The 22,276-nt window shown below is 34.5% G+C and overlaps 3 protein-coding genes and 1 long non-coding RNA gene across 4 annotated transcripts; 3 read left to right on the top strand and 1 right to left on the bottom strand.

Moving 5' to 3' along the window:
• Window positions 1-739: 739 nt before the first annotated feature.
• LOC125579252 lies at window positions 740-3,072 on the bottom strand. The gene is made up of 3 exons (XR_007317247.1): window positions 2,455-3,072; window positions 1,888-1,927; window positions 740-1,070 (listed from the first exon to the last, which is right to left on the bottom strand). It is a non-coding gene; the product is annotated as an uncharacterized LOC125579252 (long non-coding RNA).
• A 131-nt stretch (window positions 3,073-3,203) lies between these two features.
• LOC111207236 lies at window positions 3,204-4,778 on the top strand. Its single transcript, XM_022705098.2, has 2 exons — window positions 3,204-3,693; window positions 4,070-4,778. Exons 1-2 carry the CDS (start codon window positions 3,398-3,400, stop codon window positions 4,545-4,547), a joined length of 774 nt encoding a protein of 257 aa, XP_022560819.2. The 5' UTR covers window positions 3,204-3,397; the 3' UTR covers window positions 4,548-4,778.
• Window positions 4,779-5,279: 501 nt separating this feature from the next.
• On the top strand, window positions 5,280-6,961 carry LOC111207238 (peroxidase 9-like). The gene is made up of 4 exons (XM_022705100.2): window positions 5,280-5,587; window positions 5,665-5,856; window positions 5,936-6,101; window positions 6,442-6,961. Exons 1-4 carry the CDS (start codon window positions 5,315-5,317, stop codon window positions 6,852-6,854), a joined length of 1,044 nt encoding a protein of 347 aa, XP_022560821.1. The 5' UTR covers window positions 5,280-5,314; the 3' UTR covers window positions 6,855-6,961.
• Window positions 6,962-15,568: 8,607 nt separating this feature from the next.
• Window positions 15,569-19,848, top strand: LOC111209356 (ubiquitin-conjugating enzyme 15-like). Its single transcript, XM_048743221.1, has 6 exons — window positions 15,569-18,183; window positions 18,298-18,401; window positions 18,470-18,572; window positions 18,878-18,941; window positions 19,453-19,541; window positions 19,620-19,848. The coding sequence occupies exons 1-6, from the start codon at window positions 18,154-18,156 to the stop codon at window positions 19,713-19,715; spliced, it is 486 nt and encodes a 161-aa protein (XP_048599178.1). The 5' UTR covers window positions 15,569-18,153; the 3' UTR covers window positions 19,716-19,848.
• The last annotated feature ends 2,428 nt before the right edge of the window (window positions 19,849-22,276 follow it).

The following is a 22,276-nucleotide window of genomic DNA, read 5'->3' as shown; positions in this document are numbered from 1 at the left end:
ATATAGAAATAACTATTATTTTTCTCGACAACAAAAACAACTATTGCAAACAAACAAAAGATATATTATCATCTATAATCCTTTATGGCCTAAAATTTTCTAAAAAACAAAAGTCATATCATGAACATCTTTTACAAATACAAATCTAAAACACAAACTATAGAATCATACAAAAAGTAATAACTTAGATCACAAAATAAAGTATATCGACTCTAGTGTTTAATAAACTTTCATTTTCTCTACAATTAAAAAGACTTTTTAATATTTTCTTATTAATTCATGTGTATTAGTCAATATTGGGACTCCTGGATGAAATTCATAACTTATTTGGTGATAATTCTTATGTTTACTAATGTTTCTAGCTAATCCGAGAATTCTTCTACGTTAGATTTTCAAGAGTATTAAGTAACTTCAAGGCATGTTTTTAACTTTCAAAAGTGTTAAGTAACTTCAAAAATATCAAGTCATGTGGTTTAATGTGTCTTTTTAGATTATAAGGTATAATTTTTAACTTACATGAGATTTAAAATTTCAACTTTCACTTAAAATTCAAGTTTGATATTTTGTGAATTTGACTAAGTTTTCTTGTAAAGTCTTCTCTGTTAGTTTAAGTAAATTTGACTATTTTTTTATGTTGTTGTGTTTTCTTATGAGTGGGTAGAATCGTTAAAAAAAATTCTTGGTATGTTGTAACAATAATTTCAATAATGTCAACTTCTTTGGAAAAAACATGAACATATATACTAAATTCTTTTGATTAACATCTCTTCAAGCTTACAAAAGAATTCAAAACTAAAATAGTACACATACAAATCATAAAACAGACCATAAACAAAACTATTACACATGGCGCTAAATATCATTTCTTAACATAGATAAGCTTGGACTCCACTTGACATTAGTCCTTTGTACCACTTTGAGCAGAAGACTTTCCGAAGACTTCGTGGGAAGTCTTCTAGCATAAAATACATTAGAAGACTTCCTTCCAAGAGTCTTCTGAGAGTTTTCCATGAGTTTTCCGAAAATCTTCCAAGAGTCTTCTAAGAAGTCTTCCAAAGTCTGACTCAGATCTGAAAAAAACGACATATTCAAAAGCATTCAAATGGTTTCAAAACAGAGAAAACTTCAAAAATAAATTCTTTATGCTTAAATAATAAACAAAAATATCACATTAGGTTGAATATATAACTTTTTAGAATCTAATATATAAAACACACAAAATACATATCCAAAATTTGTATCACTTTGGGCAGAAGACTTCAGAAGACTTTCTGAAGACTTCGTGGGAAGTTTTCCAGCATAAAATGCATTAGAAGATTTCCCAAGAAGTCTTCCGAGAGTCTTTTTAGAAGTTTTCCAAAGTGTGATTCAGATCTGAAAAATCTGCATATTCAAAAACATTCAAATGACTTTAAAACAGAGAAAGCTTTAAAAATAAATCTTTTATGCTTAAATAATAAAAAGAACAATCAAATTAGGTTAAATCTATAAATTTTTAGAATCTACTATATAAACACACACAAAATACATATCCAATATTTGTACTATTTTGGACAGAAGACGTCGGAAGACTTTCTAAAGACTTCGGAAGATTTCCTGAAAACTTTGTGGGAAGTCTTCTAGCAAAAAATGCATTAGAAGACTTTTCTAAAGTCTTCTGAGAAGTCTTCCGAGAGCTTTTGAGAAGTCTTTCAATGTCTGTCTCAGATCTGAAAAATATGCAAATTCAAAAAAGATTCAAATGACTTCAAAAGAGAGAAAAACTTCAAAAATATAATTTTATGCTTAAATAATAAACAAAACAATCACATTAAGTTGAATCTATAGCATTTTAGAATCTAATATATAAAATACACAATAATACATATCCAAAATTTATAGACATACTTTTGAAGGAGTGAAAGAAGAGAACCATGTAATGAATAATCTGCAAAAAAAAGATAAATTAGTGAGAAGACATAAGACATAAGACATGATTTTTTTGACCAAAATAACACAAAAATGACAAAATTTTATTAAATAGATAAACGATTTTTATACTCTTGGTCAAAAATACATCATGTCTATAATTTTTTGGAGAGATTTGCCTAATCCAAAACATAAACTCTTATCCGAAAACAAATAAGGGTTAATTTTTTAAATACACATAATGAGAAATAAATTAAAGATATAGTCATGTATGTATATGTGAGGGAATATGTGACAATTTGTTACTAAGCTGGACGTAATTGACCTTTCCAACGCGTGACATTTTGACAAATGCGTCGGCGAAAGAATGAGCATATCATGAAGTTGCAAGAGTATAGAATGTATAATCTTCAGTAATATAGTATAGTTATTTAATTATTTGACTTAACACCATATTTCTATTCTATATTTCCAAATAAAATAAGAAACAACAAATATTATTTTGCAATGCACATTTTTATAGAGTTTTTGGAAATGGCAAATTACGGTTTAGACGGAGAAAATGTTATTGAAGACGATAAAGAAGATGGTTTAGGTGGAAAAAGTGTATATAACAGTGGTAACCAATTATGGTGGTAGAAAAGGAGGATTTTTCTGTTGGTGTCAGAGGTGAACAAGGAACCAAAGGGTTAATGTTGTTGTTAGTGCCATAGGCGAAGAAAAAAAAACAAGAGACGGAAAATGAGATAGTGTTTTCTGAAGAATTGGTAGAGTTTTCGCCGAAATTTATGGAAAAGAGAAGCATATACAGGAGGTGGAGGAGAGAAAGAGATAGCTGGAGAAGGTGAGAATATAACGAATGGTGAAGAACGAAAAGATGGTAGTGGTGCTGAAAAAACCCACTGATAGTAATAGTGACAATAATGCATACGTAGGTGACTGAATAATAAAAAAATGTAGAAAAGATGATTTTGTGGAAAGAGAGGATGATATTAATATATAATTTATAATTTCCAAAATTATATGTGATATTGAATATATACAATTTGCAAAAAATTGGATGCGACATTCAACTTTTATTTTTTAAAACAAATTAGATGAATAGATTTAGTTTTTAGTAAAAATGTAGATAAAACAATTAAGCTATATATATAATATCAATATTATATTTGGAAAGAAAAATTTATATGGTCTTGTGACTAATGCTGATGCTCTAAAAGAAATGGAGGAAATGTAAAGAAGGGTAAAATGGTAAATAATGAATAAATATACTTCGGATTTTTTTTGTCATGGGTACCTTTTTAATTAAAGTTTTTTTGATGGTTATAGAGTCAAATTTCCGAAGAAATAAACTAAAAATCATAATAATGTAAATTCATTAATTGTTTTCTTTTTCTTTTCAAAATGGCCCATTTACATAAACGACTATTATAATCTCTCTCCCGAGATCGCGTTCACTCTTTTCACGCTTTTCTCTCCCCTCTCCGTAATGAAGAAATGGTTTTTGGTCGCTGCGACGGTGGCGATAATCGCCGTAATCGCGAGGCAAGGCACCGGATGGAGCAAGGAAGCAGCGTTAGAAGCTTTGAAAGGATGGTCGGATCGGCTCGGGATTTGGGCGATTCCGACGTATGTAGCGGTTCACACCTTAACCCTAGCTCTATGCCTCCCTCACGCCGTCTTCTTTGAAGCTGGCGCTTCTATTCTCTTCGGCTTCCTCCCTGCTCTTCTCTGCGTCTTCTCCGCTAAAGTCCTCGCCGCTTCCTTCTCCTTCTGGTTCGGCAGGTCTGAATCTCACAACCTTACTTTTATCCATTTCTCTGCTATGTGTTGATAATTTTACGAAATTGATTTCGATTCAGATTCAGATTCAGATTCTTCCCTGCTGCATAGAAACTCTATGATTCGTTTGCTATAAACCACTCTTCCCTTAGTAATGCTTTCGTACACATCCATTCAGCTGTAAGATCGATAGTGAAATGATTCTTCATTGTTGGTAATCAAAGAACATGCTTTTCTTCAAATTCTGTAGTGTTGTGTCTTTGTCTTGTGTGTAAGATGGAGACTCATGAAACAAGCCGTGATTCATTTGGCAAACATGTTTCTGGAGATTGCGATTTGAATGTCTGTGTCATTCTCTCATGCATACGTTTTTTATCAGGTTTGTTTTCAAGAGTTCAAGCAAAGCAACAGCGTGGGCACATAATAACAAGTACTTCAACATTCTCTCAAGAGGAGTGGAGCGAGATGGTTGGAAGTTTGTTCTACTTGCAAGGTTCTCGCCCATCCCTTCTTACGTCATCAACTACGCCTTAGCAGCCACCCAAGTCCGGTTCCTAGCTGATTTTCTCTTCCCTACCGTTATTGGTTGCCTCCCCATGATCTTGCAGAACGCATCTGTTGGTAGCCTCGCTGGTATGGCTGTGGCTTCAGTAGCCGGAAAACCAAAAACTCAAGTCTGGGGCTATGTCTTCCCTGTACTTGGGGTACTCTCAAGTGTTCTGATTACAATGAGGGTCAAAAAGTACTCAGCTGGGATTACAGAGGCATCTTCAGACACCTCTCCGTCTGCCAACAGCTCTAGTTTAGCTTCGTCTGGAACCGTGAATCCCGCCTATGGAACCAAGAAAAGCGAGTGATGATACATAACTTGATGGTTGTTTTTTGGTCTTCCAATACACCTTTTTGTCTGTCAGCAATCAGATTCTGAACACATTGCTTAATTTTGGGCAAGTAGGCAGTATCTTAAAAAAAAGGAACAGGATGTTAGTTTTTGTTGTTCTTGTTTGTAAGCTTTGAACAAAACTCTACACTTTCTTGACTTCAAGTTTAAAAGTTATCAGTACATAAAACCCCTTGAAGTTTGGTAACTTTGCATCTCCTGAAGCTGCATATACATTTGCATTGCTTTCTTATTGTTTCGTGCCCAAAAAAAAAAAGGCGGATGCAGAGTGGATATAACTTGATTAAGGCTACAAAGCAAAACACTTGTTTCTGCACTACTTTGTAAATAATAATATATGAAGAAAACAAATTATTCGGTAAGAGGTGTTAATCAATGTAGCAGTTCACTCACCATTTTCAATCTTCCAACTCTCATACAACACAGGAAAACGCTTCTTGCCTAGTGCAAAAGCTTTGGTTGAACGAGTTACCTAATACTGTGGTACAATGAGATCATATATGAGTGTAGGCACATGGATTCGTTCTTGGAGTTGGTACAAAACTTCAAAAAGACAAAGAGAAGGGTTTAAGGACAAGTTGACCTGATCTCTTTCTTTTATCTAAAGATTCTAAATTAGGATTTGGTAAACATGGAGCAGTTAGACTTTCGATGAATCTCTTTCAAGTATAAAACCCCAAGAGCACCTTCAACACTTTCTACAGAACTCTCAAGTTACAAAAAATGGCTGTGTTTAAGCTTATTCCTTGTCTTGTGCTCTTTGCGTTGTTTTCTTTTGATGTTGGTGTTGCTCATCCAGGTTTTGGGTTCGGATGGGGAAGTAATGGCCCCAGTATTGGAAGAACTTACTCCTCGGGTCTTTTCCCACAATTCTACCAATTCTCTTGCCCACAAGCTGATGAAATTGTCATGACAGTGCTCGAAAAAGCCATAGCTAGAAACCCAAGAATGGCTGCATCTTTACTCAGGCTTCACTTCCACGACTGCTTCGTTCAGGTTCTGTATATAAACGTCTGACCACTTTTTTGTTTTCCCTTTATGAATGTCTCATAAACCTTCTCTTGTGTAAACAGGGCTGTGATGCATCAATCTTGTTGGATGATAGTGCTACCATAAAAAGTGAAAGGAATGCAGGACCAAACAAGAACTCTATTAAGGGGTTTGAAGTAATAGACGAGATCAAAGCCAAACTAGAGCAAGTTTGCCCTCAAATAGTCTCTTGCGCTGACATTCTAGCTCTTGCCGCTCGTGGCTCAACTATCCTGGTAAATAAAGACCTTCAAGGGAAAACTATAGGTCACAAGCTAAAATGCTATGATTTTCTGAATGTGTGGTTTAATACAGAGTGGTGGACCATCATGGGAGCTTCCACTAGGGAGGAGAGACTCGACGACAGCGAGCCTCAATGGAGCAAACACGAACATTCCTGCACCTAACTCGACAATTCAGAATCTTTTAACCATGTTCCAACGCAAAGGTTTGAACCAAGAAGACCTTGTTTCCCTGTCAGGTGAGCTTAATAACATCTATTTTTACCATTTTATATGTTTCCACTTTGAAACCAAATCGAAACTGAACGATAGTGTTGTAAGATTTTATTTGTCTCATAAAGAGTATCCTTTTTTGTATTTTAAGCCATATTATTTGAAGTAGTTTATTTGACTAACTAAATATATAAGTTTTTTAAGTAAGCGTATAATATGAACTCAAAAATTCTTAATAAATGTGAATCTTATAAAAACATCTATTAATTAAAAATAATAAAAAATTCTTTGGTCAGACGAAACCGAAATCTGACACAATTTATTGAAGTTCAAAAAAAAAAACTATGGGTTTGTGTGTTTTTGTAGGAGGGCATACAATTGGAGTAGCTAGGTGTACAACGTTCAAGCAAAGACTCTACAATCAAAACGGTAATAACCAACCAGACGAGACGCTAGAGAGGTCTTACTACTATGGTCTGAGATCGATCTGTCCACCTACTGGTGGCGATAACAATATTTCCCCACTAGACTTAGCTTCTCCTGCAAGATTCGACAACACATACTTCAAGCTTATCCTCTGGGGCAAAGGCTTATTGACATCAGACCAAGTGCTTCTCACTGGAAACGTAGGCAATATTGTTGAATTGGTGAAAGCTTATGCCGAAGACGAGAGCCTTTTTTTCGAACAATTTGCGAAGTCTATGGTAAACATGGGGAACATTCAGCCTCTTACTGGAATCAGTGGTGAGATCAGGAAAAACTGTCACGTGATTAACTAAAAATACTTGTGTCTGCATAGTAATATTTTATTATGGGAGATGAGGAATAAGTCGTATTATGTTAAAGATGTAATGTAATTGAATGGATATGGACTGTTGTTTGAAGAGGTGAAGTGGTAGATGATGTGATCCGGTTTTAACCACCAAATAGAGACTGCAAAGTGCACATCAATACATAGTAGTATTTAGGGTAGAGGTATACCAAAAGAGTGTTTGATTTTTGTAACCAAATTGCAAAAAAGTAAATAGCAGGAAGTAAAGTCCCACATTGGAGAATTAGATAAGGAGTGTCTAATATATAAAGAGATGTCCAATTCTAATAGTACGAGGCCTTTTGGGAAGGAAACCAAAAGTAAATCCATGCGGGCTTGCCTAAGGCCCAAAGTGGACAATATCGTACTAATAAGATAAGATAGAGTTGGACACGGGATTTCACAATCCCAACAATTGGTATCAGAGCGCAGTTGACGAGAAATCTGCAAGAAAGACCGAAATACCCTTTAAATGATGAATGAGTGATGAATGGGTATCCTATGAGTTAGGAATGAGAGGTGTGTAGCAGATATCGAATCAGAAGATCCTGGAAGTCAGTTATAGGACACGAGATGAATGTGATCCTTAGTTTGAAGGGGAGAATGTGATATAACAAACTAAGTCTCACATTGGAGAATTAGACAAGGAGTGTCTGATATATAAAGAGATGTCCAACTCTAATAGTACGAGGCCTTTTGGGAAGGAAACCAAAAGTAAATCCATGCGGGCTTGCCTAAGGCCCAAAGTGGACAATATCGTACTAATAAGATAAGATAGAGTTGGACACGGAATTTCACAATCCCAACAAAAGGATGCAAACGGATAGAGAAAATGCGTTAGGCAATATATATCCTTAAGGAATATATATCATGACACAACTTCTAAACAGGAAATGCATTAAGTAACACTATGATTAGTTTAACCTACCTCTGCAATGCTAAACTCTATGTATTAGAATCCTAGAGAGTAAATTCCACTGAATTCCAGGTTCCAAACATGCATTACGATTGAGTTTAATAAGTTCACAGAATTCTGAACAATCAACTCTCGATAGCTAAGAATAAGATCATCTTGCTCATTTTATGTTCGTCAAGCATTTAATAGAATATTTTTGGTGCGTTAAATAAACCAAAATCGAATACTAGGTCATGAATTTAATTTCAGTATTAAAATAACTTAGATGTAGAACAAATTAGATAATTCCATAATCTAACAAATCAGTCTCACACATCCAAGATACCTAATAATGGGCTTCTCAGAAACATGGATTACTTGGATTATGCGTTGTATCACTTCTATCAAATACAAAATGCTCATGAATGGACAACCCATGGGACATATTGTACCGGAGAGAGGTCTACGTCAAAGAGATCCTTTGTTTCCTTTCATCTTTATTTTATTCACAGAAACGCTCGTTAGCCTTCTTAATCATTCAGAGAACCAAGAAAAGATAACGGGAATGCGTGTTACACGCGCGTGTCACTCAGTATCCCACTTTCTCTTTACTGATATGATATCATTTTCTTCTGTAAGGCGGAGCCTCGTGAATGCAAAGAAGTGATGAAAGAAGTCAGGAAATACAGACAAGCATCATGCCAATGTATCAACTTCAAGAAATCCTCAATACTCTTTGGTAAGAAGATCAACGCAACTGTTAGACAACATATTAAAGATACACTTGGAATCCAGAATGAAGGAGGAATGGGTACATACCTAGGAATTCCAGAAGATATCAGCGGATCTAAATGCAAACTCTTTGCTTTTCTCAAGGAAAAATTGATGCATCGAGTGAATGGATGGACAGGTAGATGGCTTTTAAAAGGAGGAAAAGAAGTTTTGATAAAATCAATCTTGCTAGCTCTACCGACATACGTTATGTCTAGTTACTTGCTTCCATTAGCGATATGTGAAAACCTCGCAAGTGACATTGCACAATTCTGGTGGAGTTCAACCACCCCCCCCCCCCCCCCCCGCAAGGGAAAAGGGTGGAATTGGCTTCCGTATGATCTATGAGTTTAACTTGGCTTTACTAGAAAAACAACTATGGAGTCTAGTTCAATAACCTGACTCTTTAGTAGCTCAATTTCTGAAGGGAAGATACTATAGATCGAGTTCGCCTTTACGAACAATCTTTGTAAGCAGTCCATCTTATATGTGGACAAGCATTTCAGTGGCACGAAAGCTACTCCTTTTGGGGATTAGACAAAAAGTACATTCTGGATATGAGGTCAAGGTGTGGGAGGATCCTTGGATCCCTACAACACCAGCTAGGCCGGCTCAACTTACAACCCCAGCTATGCATCCGAACATGAGAGTTAGCGACCTCATTAATGGAGAATCGAAGGAGTGGGATGTTGGGATATTGGAGAATTATATTGCCCCTGTTGATATACCTCTCATAAGGAGTTTGGCCATAAGTACAACTCATCGCCGTGATACATTTTGTTGGAACTACACCAAGTATGGACAATATACTGTTAAATCAGGATATTGGGTTGCTCGGAATTTATTGAAGGATGAGGAAGAAAAGGAGGTACTGGAACACATTATAACTAAACTTCAAGCCTTTGCTTGGAAGATAAAGGCTCCTCAAAAGATTTGTTATCTTATATGGCAACTGATAACATGTCCTGTGGCAGTAACGAAGAATCTTATACGACGAAACATGAGATGTGATAACTACTGTCCACGATGTGGAGAACCAGAAGAATCTGCCATACATGCAATCTTTGAATGCCCGCTAGCTTTACAAGCTTGGTTATCAACAACTCCAACAAGCCCACACATCTTCCCGGTTTGGAGCCTTATGCAAATATGGATTATCTTTTCTGGAGGAAAAACAACATTGTCGAGCCTGAATTAGACAGGGACCCTTATCCCTGGATAATTTGGTACATCTGGAAGGCTATAAACGATAAACTCTTTATAGGGATAAACAGGGACCCATTGGAGTTAGTTCGATAAGCTGAGAGCGAGTGTCAAGTCTGGTTTAATGCAAATGAGATGGTACCATCAAATCCACAAGAACATAGTATTGTGGAACCTCAAGTCTTAAGCTTGAGTAATATTTGTATGATAGATGGGTCATGGACATCCACATCATGATTTAGCAGGTGTGGATGGGCTGGATGGACAGTTTGGGCAAGGTACAACTTATGGGGACAAGAAACTACATACGGCGAGAGTCTGCTTGCATTCAGAACTGGAAGCACTGTGATGGGCGATGGAGAAAATGCTTCAGCATTCGACATGTCAGAATTTTGGAACGGATTGTAGGGATTTAATTGCCATGATTAATGAGCCTTATGCTTGGTCAAACTTTGCAACAGAACTGGAGAGGATATAGACTATGCAGATATGCTTTCCGGAGTTCAAGATGACACATATTCCACAAGCGTAAAATCAGATTTCAGACTCTTTAGCTAGGACTGCGAGATCTTTTCATAGAGAACTTTATTTTATTGTTGTTCTATTACGGTTTGGTTACTCAGACCACCTCTAGCTTGAGTAATAGAATAGTCGTTTGATGTAAAAAAAAAACCCTATGGATCAACCTCAAACAGGCATAACTCAATGTTCTACCTTGTTTCCAAAGTTGAGCTCGATACATCATAGGAAAGTCTTCCATTCATTACTAAACTTTGACACATCTTCATAATTCTTCATTTTTATTTTCTTATTTCCATCCAATTTGACTTCTTCTATTCCAATTCGACCCAAAACCTGAAAAGACTTGAATGTGTTATATGTTGAAAGGCTTAAAAAATTGATTCGGCAACCTATGTCAACAAAGTCACTTACCTTTTCGATCAACCATCCAGAAAGAAATCTAAACTTAAGTGTGTTTGAACTGGAGTAGTGGAAGGATGAGTGACATGTCAGGAAGTGATTCGAAACATTATGTCAATGAAGCCAAAGTACGGAAAAAAATCATATGGTGATTGCAGGGTTCTTAAGCAAGATTTTCGAGTTTCCAAAAAATTAATGAACCTCCCGTCGCACAGAATGGGGCCCACATACCGAGTGAGCAGATGTGGGAGGCCCATTATCTGATCTAAAACCCATACTATAGCTAAACAAATGACTCAAAATGTTTAGAAACTGGTAGAAACATTGTTTATCTACTCCACGGGACTTATTTTTTGTGCTCAAAGGAAACATCAATTAAAGTATAAGGAAAATATTTGAGAAAATGAGAATTCACATATCTTTTAGAACATCGCATAGGAACTTGGGGTGGGCACTTCGGTTATTTTTTTGGTTCGGTTCGGGTCTGATTCGGTTTAGTTAGTTCGGTTCTAGTATTTTTTCAACTGAAGTAAACCATAGTTAGTTTGTGTTCGGTTTGGTTTGTATTCGGTTCGGTTTGTATTCAGTTTGGGTTTTCTTTGGATCGGTTTAATTAGGCTCTTCTTAGTTTTGTTTTTTAAGAGAAATTATGTTTTAAAACATAAATTATATAAACATAAACTATGTGAATTCAATTCAATATAAAACTGAAACAAAATTTTTTGAAAAAGTCACAAAAAGTATGTAAGAATTAAAACAAATGAAAGTTAACTAAAGTAAAAGAACGAACACCATTAGTAATCTCTCTTATATCATTAAAAAGCCTGCAATGAATCATCTTCTATGTGATATCATAAAAAACTGTGACAAATAAATAACTAGTAATGTTATACACAAACTACTAGGTCAAGACCCGCGGTTGTGGGCACAGAAACAGTACCTGAACCGAAGCTCAGCCAGATAAGCAACAACTGCCTCAATAGAGCTACATGCGGCCAAGGTTCATTCAAAGAAGTGGATCTCAACCACCATAAGTAATTTGGCATAAAACCAATTTTCACAGAAGGCCAACACAACCATTCATCACTGAGGCTTGGAATTACCAAAAAAAATCTTCACGGATGAAGAACTTATGGATTTTACAAACCGGAGGTTTCCCAACCCGTCCAGTTGCGAATATCAGCTCTTAGAGGTGGATTTCAGCCCAACCATGAAGCGGCCTTCTTCTGAATCAATCATGGGCTTCAATATTAATGTCTCATATTTCCATAAACCCGAAATCAGAAGAATTGGTCAAAGGAAAACAAAGATGCAATCAATTTCCCAAAACCAACATTGTTTGTGGAAAGTCTCCAACCAATTCAATTTGGTTCGACCCAGAGTTATCTATGGAAGCCAGGAGATCATATTATCCATCCAGAAGACATCCAAAACGTCCTTAGATGCACCAGCACACAGAGGATCAGGCGGATCTTCATTTACTTCAACTTGCCTTATTTGTAGTCTCGAGCATTGAAATTCCAACAGCTCTTTTTCCTTCAGCCTGTGCATGACATCTGCACCTTCCAGACCATAAAAAAGATTTCCAGGAAGCTCACTTACCCCCTCAAACCGTCCAGATACAAGGAGAACACCATCTACATTTATTTGGCCAAGATTCTCATCATTAAGCCTTCAACGGCTAGTTTTCAGGGAGTCATCAATTCCTTCGCTTCCAAGTTTATTATTTCGATTTTATTTCTTTCCTTCTGTCATTTTATGAATGTTAGAGAGTACCAGCAGTCGAGCCTAGAAAGCTCAATTAGTCTGTCTTTGTAAATCACCCTCGATCTTAAGAATTTATAAAAGTTTGTTTTGTTTTTATCAAAGTTTGGCTTTGAATAAAATCGATTTCTTTAGGATTCAAAAAGTTATTCTTTGCTGTCCTATTGATTCGTGGTTCATAGATTCATTGAGAGTTTCAGGAGCCTTGAGGATCACAGATTGAGAGAGTCAATCAACACCCACGGATTGAGAGAGTCAATCAACTATCCATCTTCATCTCCATCTCCACCACCGATCATTAATCTTCTATCCATCAACCATTCCATCCCTCTTTCCTCTTTGTTTCTGTTATTATATTATCATTCATAAACTAATTATTCTTCCTTTGTTTCAGGTTATCTTGAACGTGAAAGGACAGTAGTTCATCCATCAACCACCTTCATCTCTACCGATTTCTCAACCATCACCATTTCATCGACCACCTCACCATCCTAGCTTCCGGGGCTGTATCATTTGGTATCAGAGCCAAAAGGCTTCTGACCCAGGTTATATCAATCCTCTCTATCATATTTAAGTTTTCATTCATGTTTAGTTTGCATTTATAAAACTATTTAAATCATAAAAATTGTTATTTGCTTCATGTTTGCATTTTTGCATTTTTGGTGTTCTTAAGAAAAGTAAAAGAAAGAGGAGGAGTTTAGTGGCTTTGATCCACGAAATTTCTTTAGAAATTTTTAGTTCCTGTTTGCATTCATTCCCCCAGCTCCACTTGCCATATTTAAATTTTCATCAGTTTTTTGCATAGTTTCCTTTTTCGGTTTATTTGCATTAAAAAAATTGTTCCTTTTTTCTATTAATCTGAAAACCAAAATAAAATTTTATTTCTTTTATTATATTTAATATATTTCGTGCTGCCTCTGATATATTTTTTTAAAAAAAATTGTCCTTGCATTTGTTTCCTAGTATTCTTGTTCAATATTGCTTTCATATTTCCATATTACTCTGATTTATTTCGTGCATATCATTGTGCATTCAAAAAAACATTATTCAACTTAGTTTAGTTCACTTGGTCCATTATTTGCATATTTATCGGTTTAGCATAAGTTTCATTACTTATTTTGTTCATTTTCTCTACCAGATACCTAAGCCACTAGTTTGATATAACTATCTTGCAAGGCACATCAATTCTAAGGCTATGGAGTATGAAGAAATCAATACCTCAGAAATAGATTGGGGAGAAGAACCGGATGACTTAAGTGATGTAGGAGAAGACCAAGAACACCAGTCTTCTTATGAAACTGATTCTGAAATCAGTTGTGGACGCCATCCTGAAGTGGGTGGAGATGAACCAGAGCCTCTTGAGCAAAGTTTCTCCAGGTCCATTAGTGGATACAATGAAAAAGACACACCAATCAAACACTCATGGTCAAGACCAAGCTGTCCATGGTCAGATTATGGTGGGGAAAAGGAGGACGAATTGTATGAGGATTACAATCTTACAAAGATAACAGAGAAGGCAGTAGGCTATGGACGTGCCCCATATAGAGTACCATCTCAACCCAAACCCACCAGCACAAAGAGAGCTCAACAAACACCAACTGGCCAAAAGAAGGAAGTAAGCAAAAATTCTGCTTATTCATCCAACACTCTAGTGTTTTCAGGTTCCAGCAAGAACCCTGGGGTGTATTTGAGTTGGGAAATGAACATGGAGAAGTGGCTGCGGTCCAAAAACATTCCCAAAGAAAAGAAGCTATCACAAGCTGTCGAAGCCTTCAAGGGGAATGCTTGAAAATATTTGGCTAAAGGAGAACAGTCCAAGCATCTACAACCAGCCGGTGGTAGACTAGAGAGACCTTAAAGTCAGGATGTATAAGGAGTTTGCAGAGAAGTATCAAGACCAAGTAGATGCCACATCAAAGTTCCATTGTCAAGCAACAAGGAGGAAAGTGATGTCTACACCAAAACTGCATACTCTTCCTAAACCAAACACTACAAGAAAACGTCTCATATGTAGCATGAGGAAAACACTATTGCAAGATAGCGCAGCGTTATGGCGAACGTTGTATCTTCCCCCGCAATCTTTTCTCGGGCACTCTAGATAGCGTTTTTTATGCTATTTTAATGTATTATTTCAATATCGTTTATTCCTAATGCAATTGTAATCCCTTTTATATTATTTGAGGAGCACTATTATAAAATAACCTTACCCTCATGTGTGATTAACCAAAATGCCATTACTTAGGTGTCATTCTTAGAATCTTTCTCATAGCCATAAATAAAATGTCCTTCTTTCACTAGATTAACTACATAAAATGCCATTACCATCCAACTTTGGTGTAACCATAATAAAAATCATACAGCTTAGTTATTGATAGGTATATACGCTGTCATATTTTTTTTTTTAAATACAAAAATTCAAACCATTTAAAGAGTTTCCACTAATACATATTTTTTTCTCTAATGGTTTGTCCCCAAACATATACTCGAAAAGCTCTTCAAATATCAACCTCTTATCCATGACTAACAGATAGAAGAATCGCATACAAGCCATAGACAACCTACCCATGAACAAAAAATAGAATAATTCATAGATAAACAAACTTTCAAGTATAGTTATTGTTTACAATTTTTTAAAAATAGTTTCTCTTAAATTTTATCTTTCTAACATTACACGTATTCAAATGATTCGTAACATATGTGAGAAAAAAATCTTCTTTATTCGAGTAAGCCTACTCATGAACAATTCATCAATAATATGTTTTAAAAGTATTCAATTTTCGCTTTTCTAAACTTTTTTCTTCCTAACATTTTGTCTACACGTATCAAATGCTTCCTAACATATGTGAGAAAAAAATATATTTTTTCAACTAAGCCTACTTATGAACAATTAGACAATTTGTTTAAAAGGATTAATTATTATGTTAGTTTCTATAGTTAGGTAGCACAAATATTATGTAAATTTATTGTATATAGGTTCTATATGAAATATTTCAAAAATTATAAACCTAGGAGTTTCATTTGGTATATTTTTAAAAAGTAGCAATAATTATGTTAGTTTATATATATATATATATATGTATGTATATGTAGATATGTGTCGTGAAATACATCTTCTCATCATAATTCACACTCACAGACATATCAATATTCGAGTTCATTCTAAATTCACTAACGGGGAAGATAAGGTGAAAATCATACGCATTTGAAAATAATAATTTTATGTTGCTGGTGGTCTATATAACTATTAAAATGGTTCTCATTGATTCTAACTTGAGTTTTCATTTTGACATAAAACAATATAGATTAAGTATGCTTCTCATCAACTAAATACCATAAATATAACTGAATTATAAATCAATCTATTCAAATATTAACGTCTATGACTGATGGGATGCATGTTCGACATCCCTTTTTTATTATTTGAGGAGCATTTTAAACAGTTAACCTTATCACCATGTGTGATTAACAAAAATGTCATTTCCTATGTGTCATCATGAGAATCATTCTTGATTCTCATAGCCTTTGTTAAATAACATTTTCTTGCCTAGACAAATTACATAAAATGCAATTGCTCATTAAAATTTAGTAATATGAAGAGATTATATTACTAAACTATATGAGAAGAAGCCATGTATAACATGAAACATTTCATGGTATAACTACTCATTGCAATGTATTTTAATAATTATCGAACAAAACACATATAGCCACAAAATGAACGGCAAAATATAGTTATTTATATTCTTAGCATAATATTAGTGGATTGAGCAATGTATATGCTTCATTATTTTACAAATTCTTAGCATAATATTAGTGGATTCTTCGATGTGTATGCTACTCCCTCCGTTTCACTTTATTTGTTGCTTTAGGTTTACGAACACAAATTAAGAAAACATTTAATTTTGCATATTTCCAAAATAAAAACATTATTACCTATACACTTAACCATGTTTCAACCAATAGAAAAATAAAATAGAAAATATTATTATTAAATTTTGCATTGAAAACATAAAACGACACTTAAAATAAAACAAAGCTTTAACTCTAAAATGACAAATAATATGACATGGAGGGAGTATATTATTTCATAGAAGTTATCATACATTATGTTTTTTTAATTAAAAACTGATGGGGTTTTGACTATATACATATGATTCATGTTTTTATAAGATTCACGTTCTTTAGGATTCATAAATGATACATGACAGTTTTTTGGGACTGGGAAATATAAATTATTCATAATTATGTTCTTCTATAAAACTTTCTTACGTGATATTTATTTTGATTAATATTTTTGGATTTTTATGGGATACATGACATTTATTTTGGGAATTTATTTTGGGAATCATCAATATAAACGGTTTTATATTGTAAAATCAAAATGTCGAGAATTATGGAATATCTTGCGTGATTGTAAAATACATCCAAAACGGAATTCCATATTAATTGTTTTTTTCAATCCCTTAACTTTTGCAACAAGACTTTTAGATTTCTAAATTATCTTAAATGGTGACAGACATTAAATTTGGAAATTTATATTATTATTTTTTCAATAAAGTTTAAAGTCAAATATCATTTTATAGATTTCCTTTATTTTCTCCCCTTGCATATAATACTTTCTATAATTCTCTGAAAACCTACGATTATAATGTTATACGAAATTAATAGGATTGTCTGATATTTATATTCACAAGTGTTAGGGTTTTGACTATATATACGATTCATATTGTTATAATATTTTCTTTACGATTCATGAATGATAGATGACATTTTTTAGGGACTGGAATAAATAAATGATTTATAATTATGTTCTTCTATAATTATTAGGTTTGTGACATTTATTTTGGTTGATACTTAGAGACAATTATATATGTGAATAAAATTTATTTTCGGAGTGGACAATATAAACTGTTTTATATTGTCAAATCAAAATGTCATATATAAAAAAATTTATAAGCAATTCCACAAAATACATTCAAATGGTGACAGACATTAAATTTGCAAATTTTTTAATTCTTTCCGATTTTTTTTAAATATCATTTTTAATGTAGAATTCTTTAATGTTCGCCTATGCATATAATACTTTCTATTTTTGAAAGTATTTTAAATGACTAGCATTTAATATGACTATCGCCTTTATCTCGTGCCAGACTTTTTAGTAAAAATATTTTTTTTAAAATAAAAGATATATTAAAAGAGGTCAATGTGTATTTTGAGTCATAATCGATATTAAGGTTCAACAGTAGGCCTCTTTTACAAATTTGAGTCTTAATCAGCCCACTAAATTTGTAAATTCATATTATTTACTTCTTTTTCTTTTTTTTCAACCTAATATTATTTACTTCAATTTATTTTTATTCTTTTACAATTTTATGTACTCCAGAACCGGTATAATTTTAATAAAATATAACGTTACAAGTTTGATCGCTATTGAAATTTCCTTAAAGAGAACATAATTGTCTTTAACTTTCCCTCAAACATTTTCCCAACTTAATTGTGATTTTTAAGCAATTTGAACTTTATATCCGAAATTACATGATTAAATAATGTAATAACATAATTTTATTTAACATAATATTATATTCATTTTATTTTATGTTATGGTTCAATTATTATATATATTTTCATTCATAGAAAAAACGGTGAAAGAGTAAAGGAGCCCAGACACAGGACACACTTTGGTTCTCTCTCTCTCTCCCCGTCTCTCTACGCCATGACCAGCTCTTCCGCTCCTTCACGCAAGGTCTCTCTCTCCCTCTCGCATGTCTTCTATTTCTCCACGAATTTGTCTTTCTTGTGTATATATATATATAAATAAAACTTGTGATGAAATCTGAAACTGAATGGTTGTGCGTAGGCGTTAAGCAAGATCGCGTGTAATAGGTTGCAGAAAGAGCTTACGGAGTGGCAAGTAAATCCCCCCACTGGATTCAGGCACAAAGTTAACGATAATCTTCAAAAGTAAGCCCCTTTCTCCCTCTTTGATTATTTCTTATGAAATTTTGATCGATTTATGCCTGATGTTAAAGATGGAAAATCGATGTGACCGGAGCTCCAGGGATGCTCTACGAGAACGAGACTTATCAGCTTCAGGTTGAATTTCCCGTTAATTACCCTATGGAAGCGCCGCAGGCATGTCTTCTCGATCCTCTTTAGGTTTTTTCTTGTTTTGTCTGAATGGCAGATCGAAAAGAAGTTTAATGATCCTAGTGATTGATTTTACAGAATCCATATTTTTCATGTTCGTGTCTTTCTCTTCAGTTCTCTTTTTTTGGCTAATACAAATCTCACTGATTAAAGACTGATACTTTTGTTTATGGATCTCGATAGAATTCTCAAACGAAGTGTTAAAAAAAATTATTTTATTTCTTATTATGTTTGTTTGTATTGTTGATGTGGAGGAAGTATGTCTGAAATGTTGCAATGTTGTTGAGCAGGTAGTTTTTGTTCCTCCGGGACCGTTACATCCACATATTTACAGCAATGGGCATATTTGTTTAGGTAATTATTCCATGTTCTTAAAAGATATGTTTGTGATCATTGATTTAGTGTGTTATCACCAGACACCAAGGTTGTTGGATTTAGAGATTCTATTGTATTACCTTCTGTATGATCAGACAATGTTTCTGACTGTAAACCTTGCGTGTGGTTGCATATCTCACTCTGTCTAATACTCAGTGTCTATGATAGAGAGTTCCTTACCTTAGATTTGTACCGACCCTAACCCTCCGTGTTTGTCTCTGCTGTTTTAGATTGTAAATCATAATCTTTAGAAAAGAGTATACTATTCTCCGAACCAGTAATATATGTAGCTATTCTTACACTGTACATGTTACTTCATTATCATTATGTGGAGCTTGAACTCATGTATCTGCTCTGTTTTGCATCTAAGTTGGACTATAATCAAAATCTTTAAAACCCAATCCTTTTAGTTATGCAACTTCCCAAGCAATTATGTATCTTGTAAATGATAAGTGATTCTTTTGGTTAATATAAAGCTGTGTTTTGGCAGATATTCTATATGACTCGTGGTCACCAGCAATGACTGTGAGTTCAGTCTGCATCAGCATTCTCTCCATGCTATCAAGTTCACCTGCAAAGGTATTCATATTTACTTTAATTTACATAATCTGTAAATTGTGAGCTCATAGCAAACACATTTATGTGATGTGATTGCAGGAGCGCCCAGCAGACAATGATCGTTATGTGAAGAACTGTAAAAATGGGAGATCTCCTAAGGAGACGAGGTGGTGGTTTCATGACGACAAGGTTTAATGCAACGACCAGTATCTAAAGACGCCCTTTATTTGTAATATGATTATGACATTTGAGAATGTCGAATCGTCCTGACACATCCTATTATCTCATCTTTGTCACTTTTATCCTATGAGAATGTCGAAGTTTAACAGTTCCGAATAGCTACTAGAGAAGAGAATAACATTGAGACGGATTGTGAAATCCTTACTCACAGTTACAGACCAAACCAAACCGAATTTTACAAACACAAGTTAACCATCCATCTTTGGTAAAAGAAATGATCACACAACATGAGATAGTTGATTTGATCTGGTTGTACCTTAGATTTTCTTTTGTTGTAGAACCAAGTGATGATAGACCGATCCAAAATCAAGATTAAATGCACAGAAACTAGAAGTCTAGAACCAAATTGTACAACATCGAAAGATGTTTGTAGAAGACATACCTATGTTGCATGGTCGAAGGTAGGCGGAAGAGTAATCACATGGAAGTATGGAAGCAAGACATTTTAAAAAATTAAGAAGTGAAAAAAAAATTAAGAAGTGAGTATGTTAGTAGCATATATCAAATAGAGTATTGGTGTATGTGACCCTATATGGTGACTATAGTGCTGTTCGTTTGGTTGCTGCAGTTTTCGGCGTCGGCGTCGATGTCGGCGTCAATGAAAATAGTTGTTGTTCGTTTCGTAGACGCCGACGCTGATTATTGTTCGTTTAGAAGATGTAGGAAGTTGACGCTGACGTTGATGCCGAGGCAGGAAGTAGGTTTTGGGAATAGATGCTGCGGCTATTTTTATTTCTTCATATTTTATTTTAATTTTTTTTGTAAAATTGTATTTTAAATAAAAAAATATAATTTAAATATATTTACATCCATTAAAATATTATGTTTACTTGGTATATACATTTTTTGTCAAATATACGAATATAACAATATTTGTTTATCATAAATTATAAACTAAATTAAAACAAAAATAATACTTCAAAATATTTATCACGAAACAAAAGCTAAATAATACATTAAGTTGATTATAAAAAAACATCAAGTCTTAAATAAATATCACATATAAATGATCATCAAAGTTATAAGCAAAAAAAAAACCATTTAAAACGCAAACGACCTCTACCATATTCATTTATGATGTTATCACGCAAAGCTTCCATCGATCTATCACTGGTTGGCTCATATACGATATGTCGACCACCACCACCATCATCATCACCATCATCATCATCATCTTCTTCTTCTTCTTCTTCTTCTTCTTCTTCTTCTTCATCACCGTCACTATCAGCTTCTTCTCCTTCTCCATCATCACCACTTTGCCACTGTACAAAATCATGATCTTCCCGATGTGGGTCACGTATGAAGTTGTGTAGCGCCATCGTCGCTGTCACCAGCTTAATCCACTTGACCAGCGCATACTTTGGATGCTTACGATCCAAAATCCTCCATTTTGCTTTCCATACTCCAAATGTCCTCTCAATCACTGATCGCAGACCTGAATGCTTTCGGTTAAACAACTTTTGTGCACTAACTGGTGGTCCTCCTGTCGCAAATTGACCAAGATGATATCGCATATTACGATGCGGACCAAGATACCCTGTCCTGGTCGGATATCCGGAGTCAACTAGATAATATTTTCCAGGAGAAGGATGTGGAAAAGAAGCCTCGTTCCTCGCACAATGAGTCAAGACCTTTGTATCGTGTGTTCTACCAGGTACACCGAGATATGCATATATGAACTTCATATCTAAGTTACATATAGCAAGAACATTCATTGTAGGATCTTGCTTCCTGCCTCTGTATGCTTCTGCATTTTGACTTGGAGGGCGAACTGGGACATGTGTTCCATCAAGTGCTCCAATACAATCTCTGTAATGAGGCCAATACCGATCATCATTCCTCAAAACAGAACTTACTCTTCCAAACGCGCCTTCCTGTGGTCTTAATGTATCCACTGCAAACTTGAGAATAGCACTCAAGACATCATCAAGCTTCCTTTGCACTATATCCAATGATCTTTGATACCTTGCAGCAATATCCTGCTTCGTCTTATCTTGAACATCGCAATAGATTCCTCAAGGTAGACATAGTGAGTCTCTTTCAATCCATATCGCTCAGCCAACATCTTGCACAAATCTTCAAACGTTCTTTGATTCATGCAAAGAATGTCGTAACATTGCTGATCAGATTCATACATAAGTTGTTGAACATGATGCCATCCTGCTCCTCGATCTGTTCTATGACTCAATCTCTCAGTAATAGGCGCATCAAACAAACCAACTTCATCATCATAATATCCATCTTCATCTTGCAATATCCATCTTTCAAGCATCTATAAAACAATGTATAAGATTATGATCAGCACCAAAACAATATGTAGAGATCAATGAAAGCAATACAAGACACAACCTGTTATTCCACAAGACAGATAATTATACAATACATAAGACACAATATAAATGACCAAGTAACCAAGCAACAACCTGTTTTACACACACGGCAAATATATATATAAAACGATCATCAGAAACACGACCTGTAATAAAATCATCTTAAGACCAACATGTTTTACACAT

This window comes from Brassica napus, chromosome A10, assembly GCF_020379485.1.
Source record: "Brassica napus cultivar Da-Ae chromosome A10, Da-Ae, whole genome shotgun sequence".
Lineage (NCBI taxonomy): Eukaryota > Viridiplantae > Streptophyta > Magnoliopsida > Brassicales > Brassicaceae > Brassica > Brassica napus.
Note: the sequence above shows the minus strand (reverse complement) of the source record. Positions and strands in the feature narration are given on the sequence as shown.

Excerpts from the sequence above, each read along its gene's own strand:
- LOC111207236 (XM_022705098.2), top strand. The coding sequence starts at position 3,398 with ATGAAGAAATGGTTTTTGGTCGCTGCGACGGTGGCGATAATCGCCGTA. Across the intron at positions 3,694-4,069 it reads TTCTCCTTCTGGTTCGGCAG|GTTTGTTTTCAAGAGTTCAA; the intron begins GTCTGAATCTCA and ends GTTTTTTATCAG.
- LOC111207238 (XM_022705100.2), top strand. The coding sequence starts at position 5,315 with ATGGCTGTGTTTAAGCTTATTCCTTGTCTTGTGCTCTTTGCGTTGTTT. Across the intron at positions 5,588-5,664 it reads TCCACGACTGCTTCGTTCAG|GGCTGTGATGCATCAATCTT; the intron begins GTTCTGTATATA and ends TTGTGTAAACAG. Across the intron at positions 5,857-5,935 it reads CTCGTGGCTCAACTATCCTG|AGTGGTGGACCATCATGGGA; the intron begins GTAAATAAAGAC and ends GGTTTAATACAG.
- LOC111209356 (XM_048743221.1), top strand. The coding sequence starts at position 18,154 with ATGACCAGCTCTTCCGCTCCTTCACGCAAG. Across the intron at positions 18,402-18,469 it reads GTTAACGATAATCTTCAAAA|ATGGAAAATCGATGTGACCG; the intron begins GTAAGCCCCTTT and ends CTGATGTTAAAG. Across the intron at positions 18,573-18,877 it reads ACCCTATGGAAGCGCCGCAG|GTAGTTTTTGTTCCTCCGGG; the intron begins GCATGTCTTCTC and ends GTTGTTGAGCAG.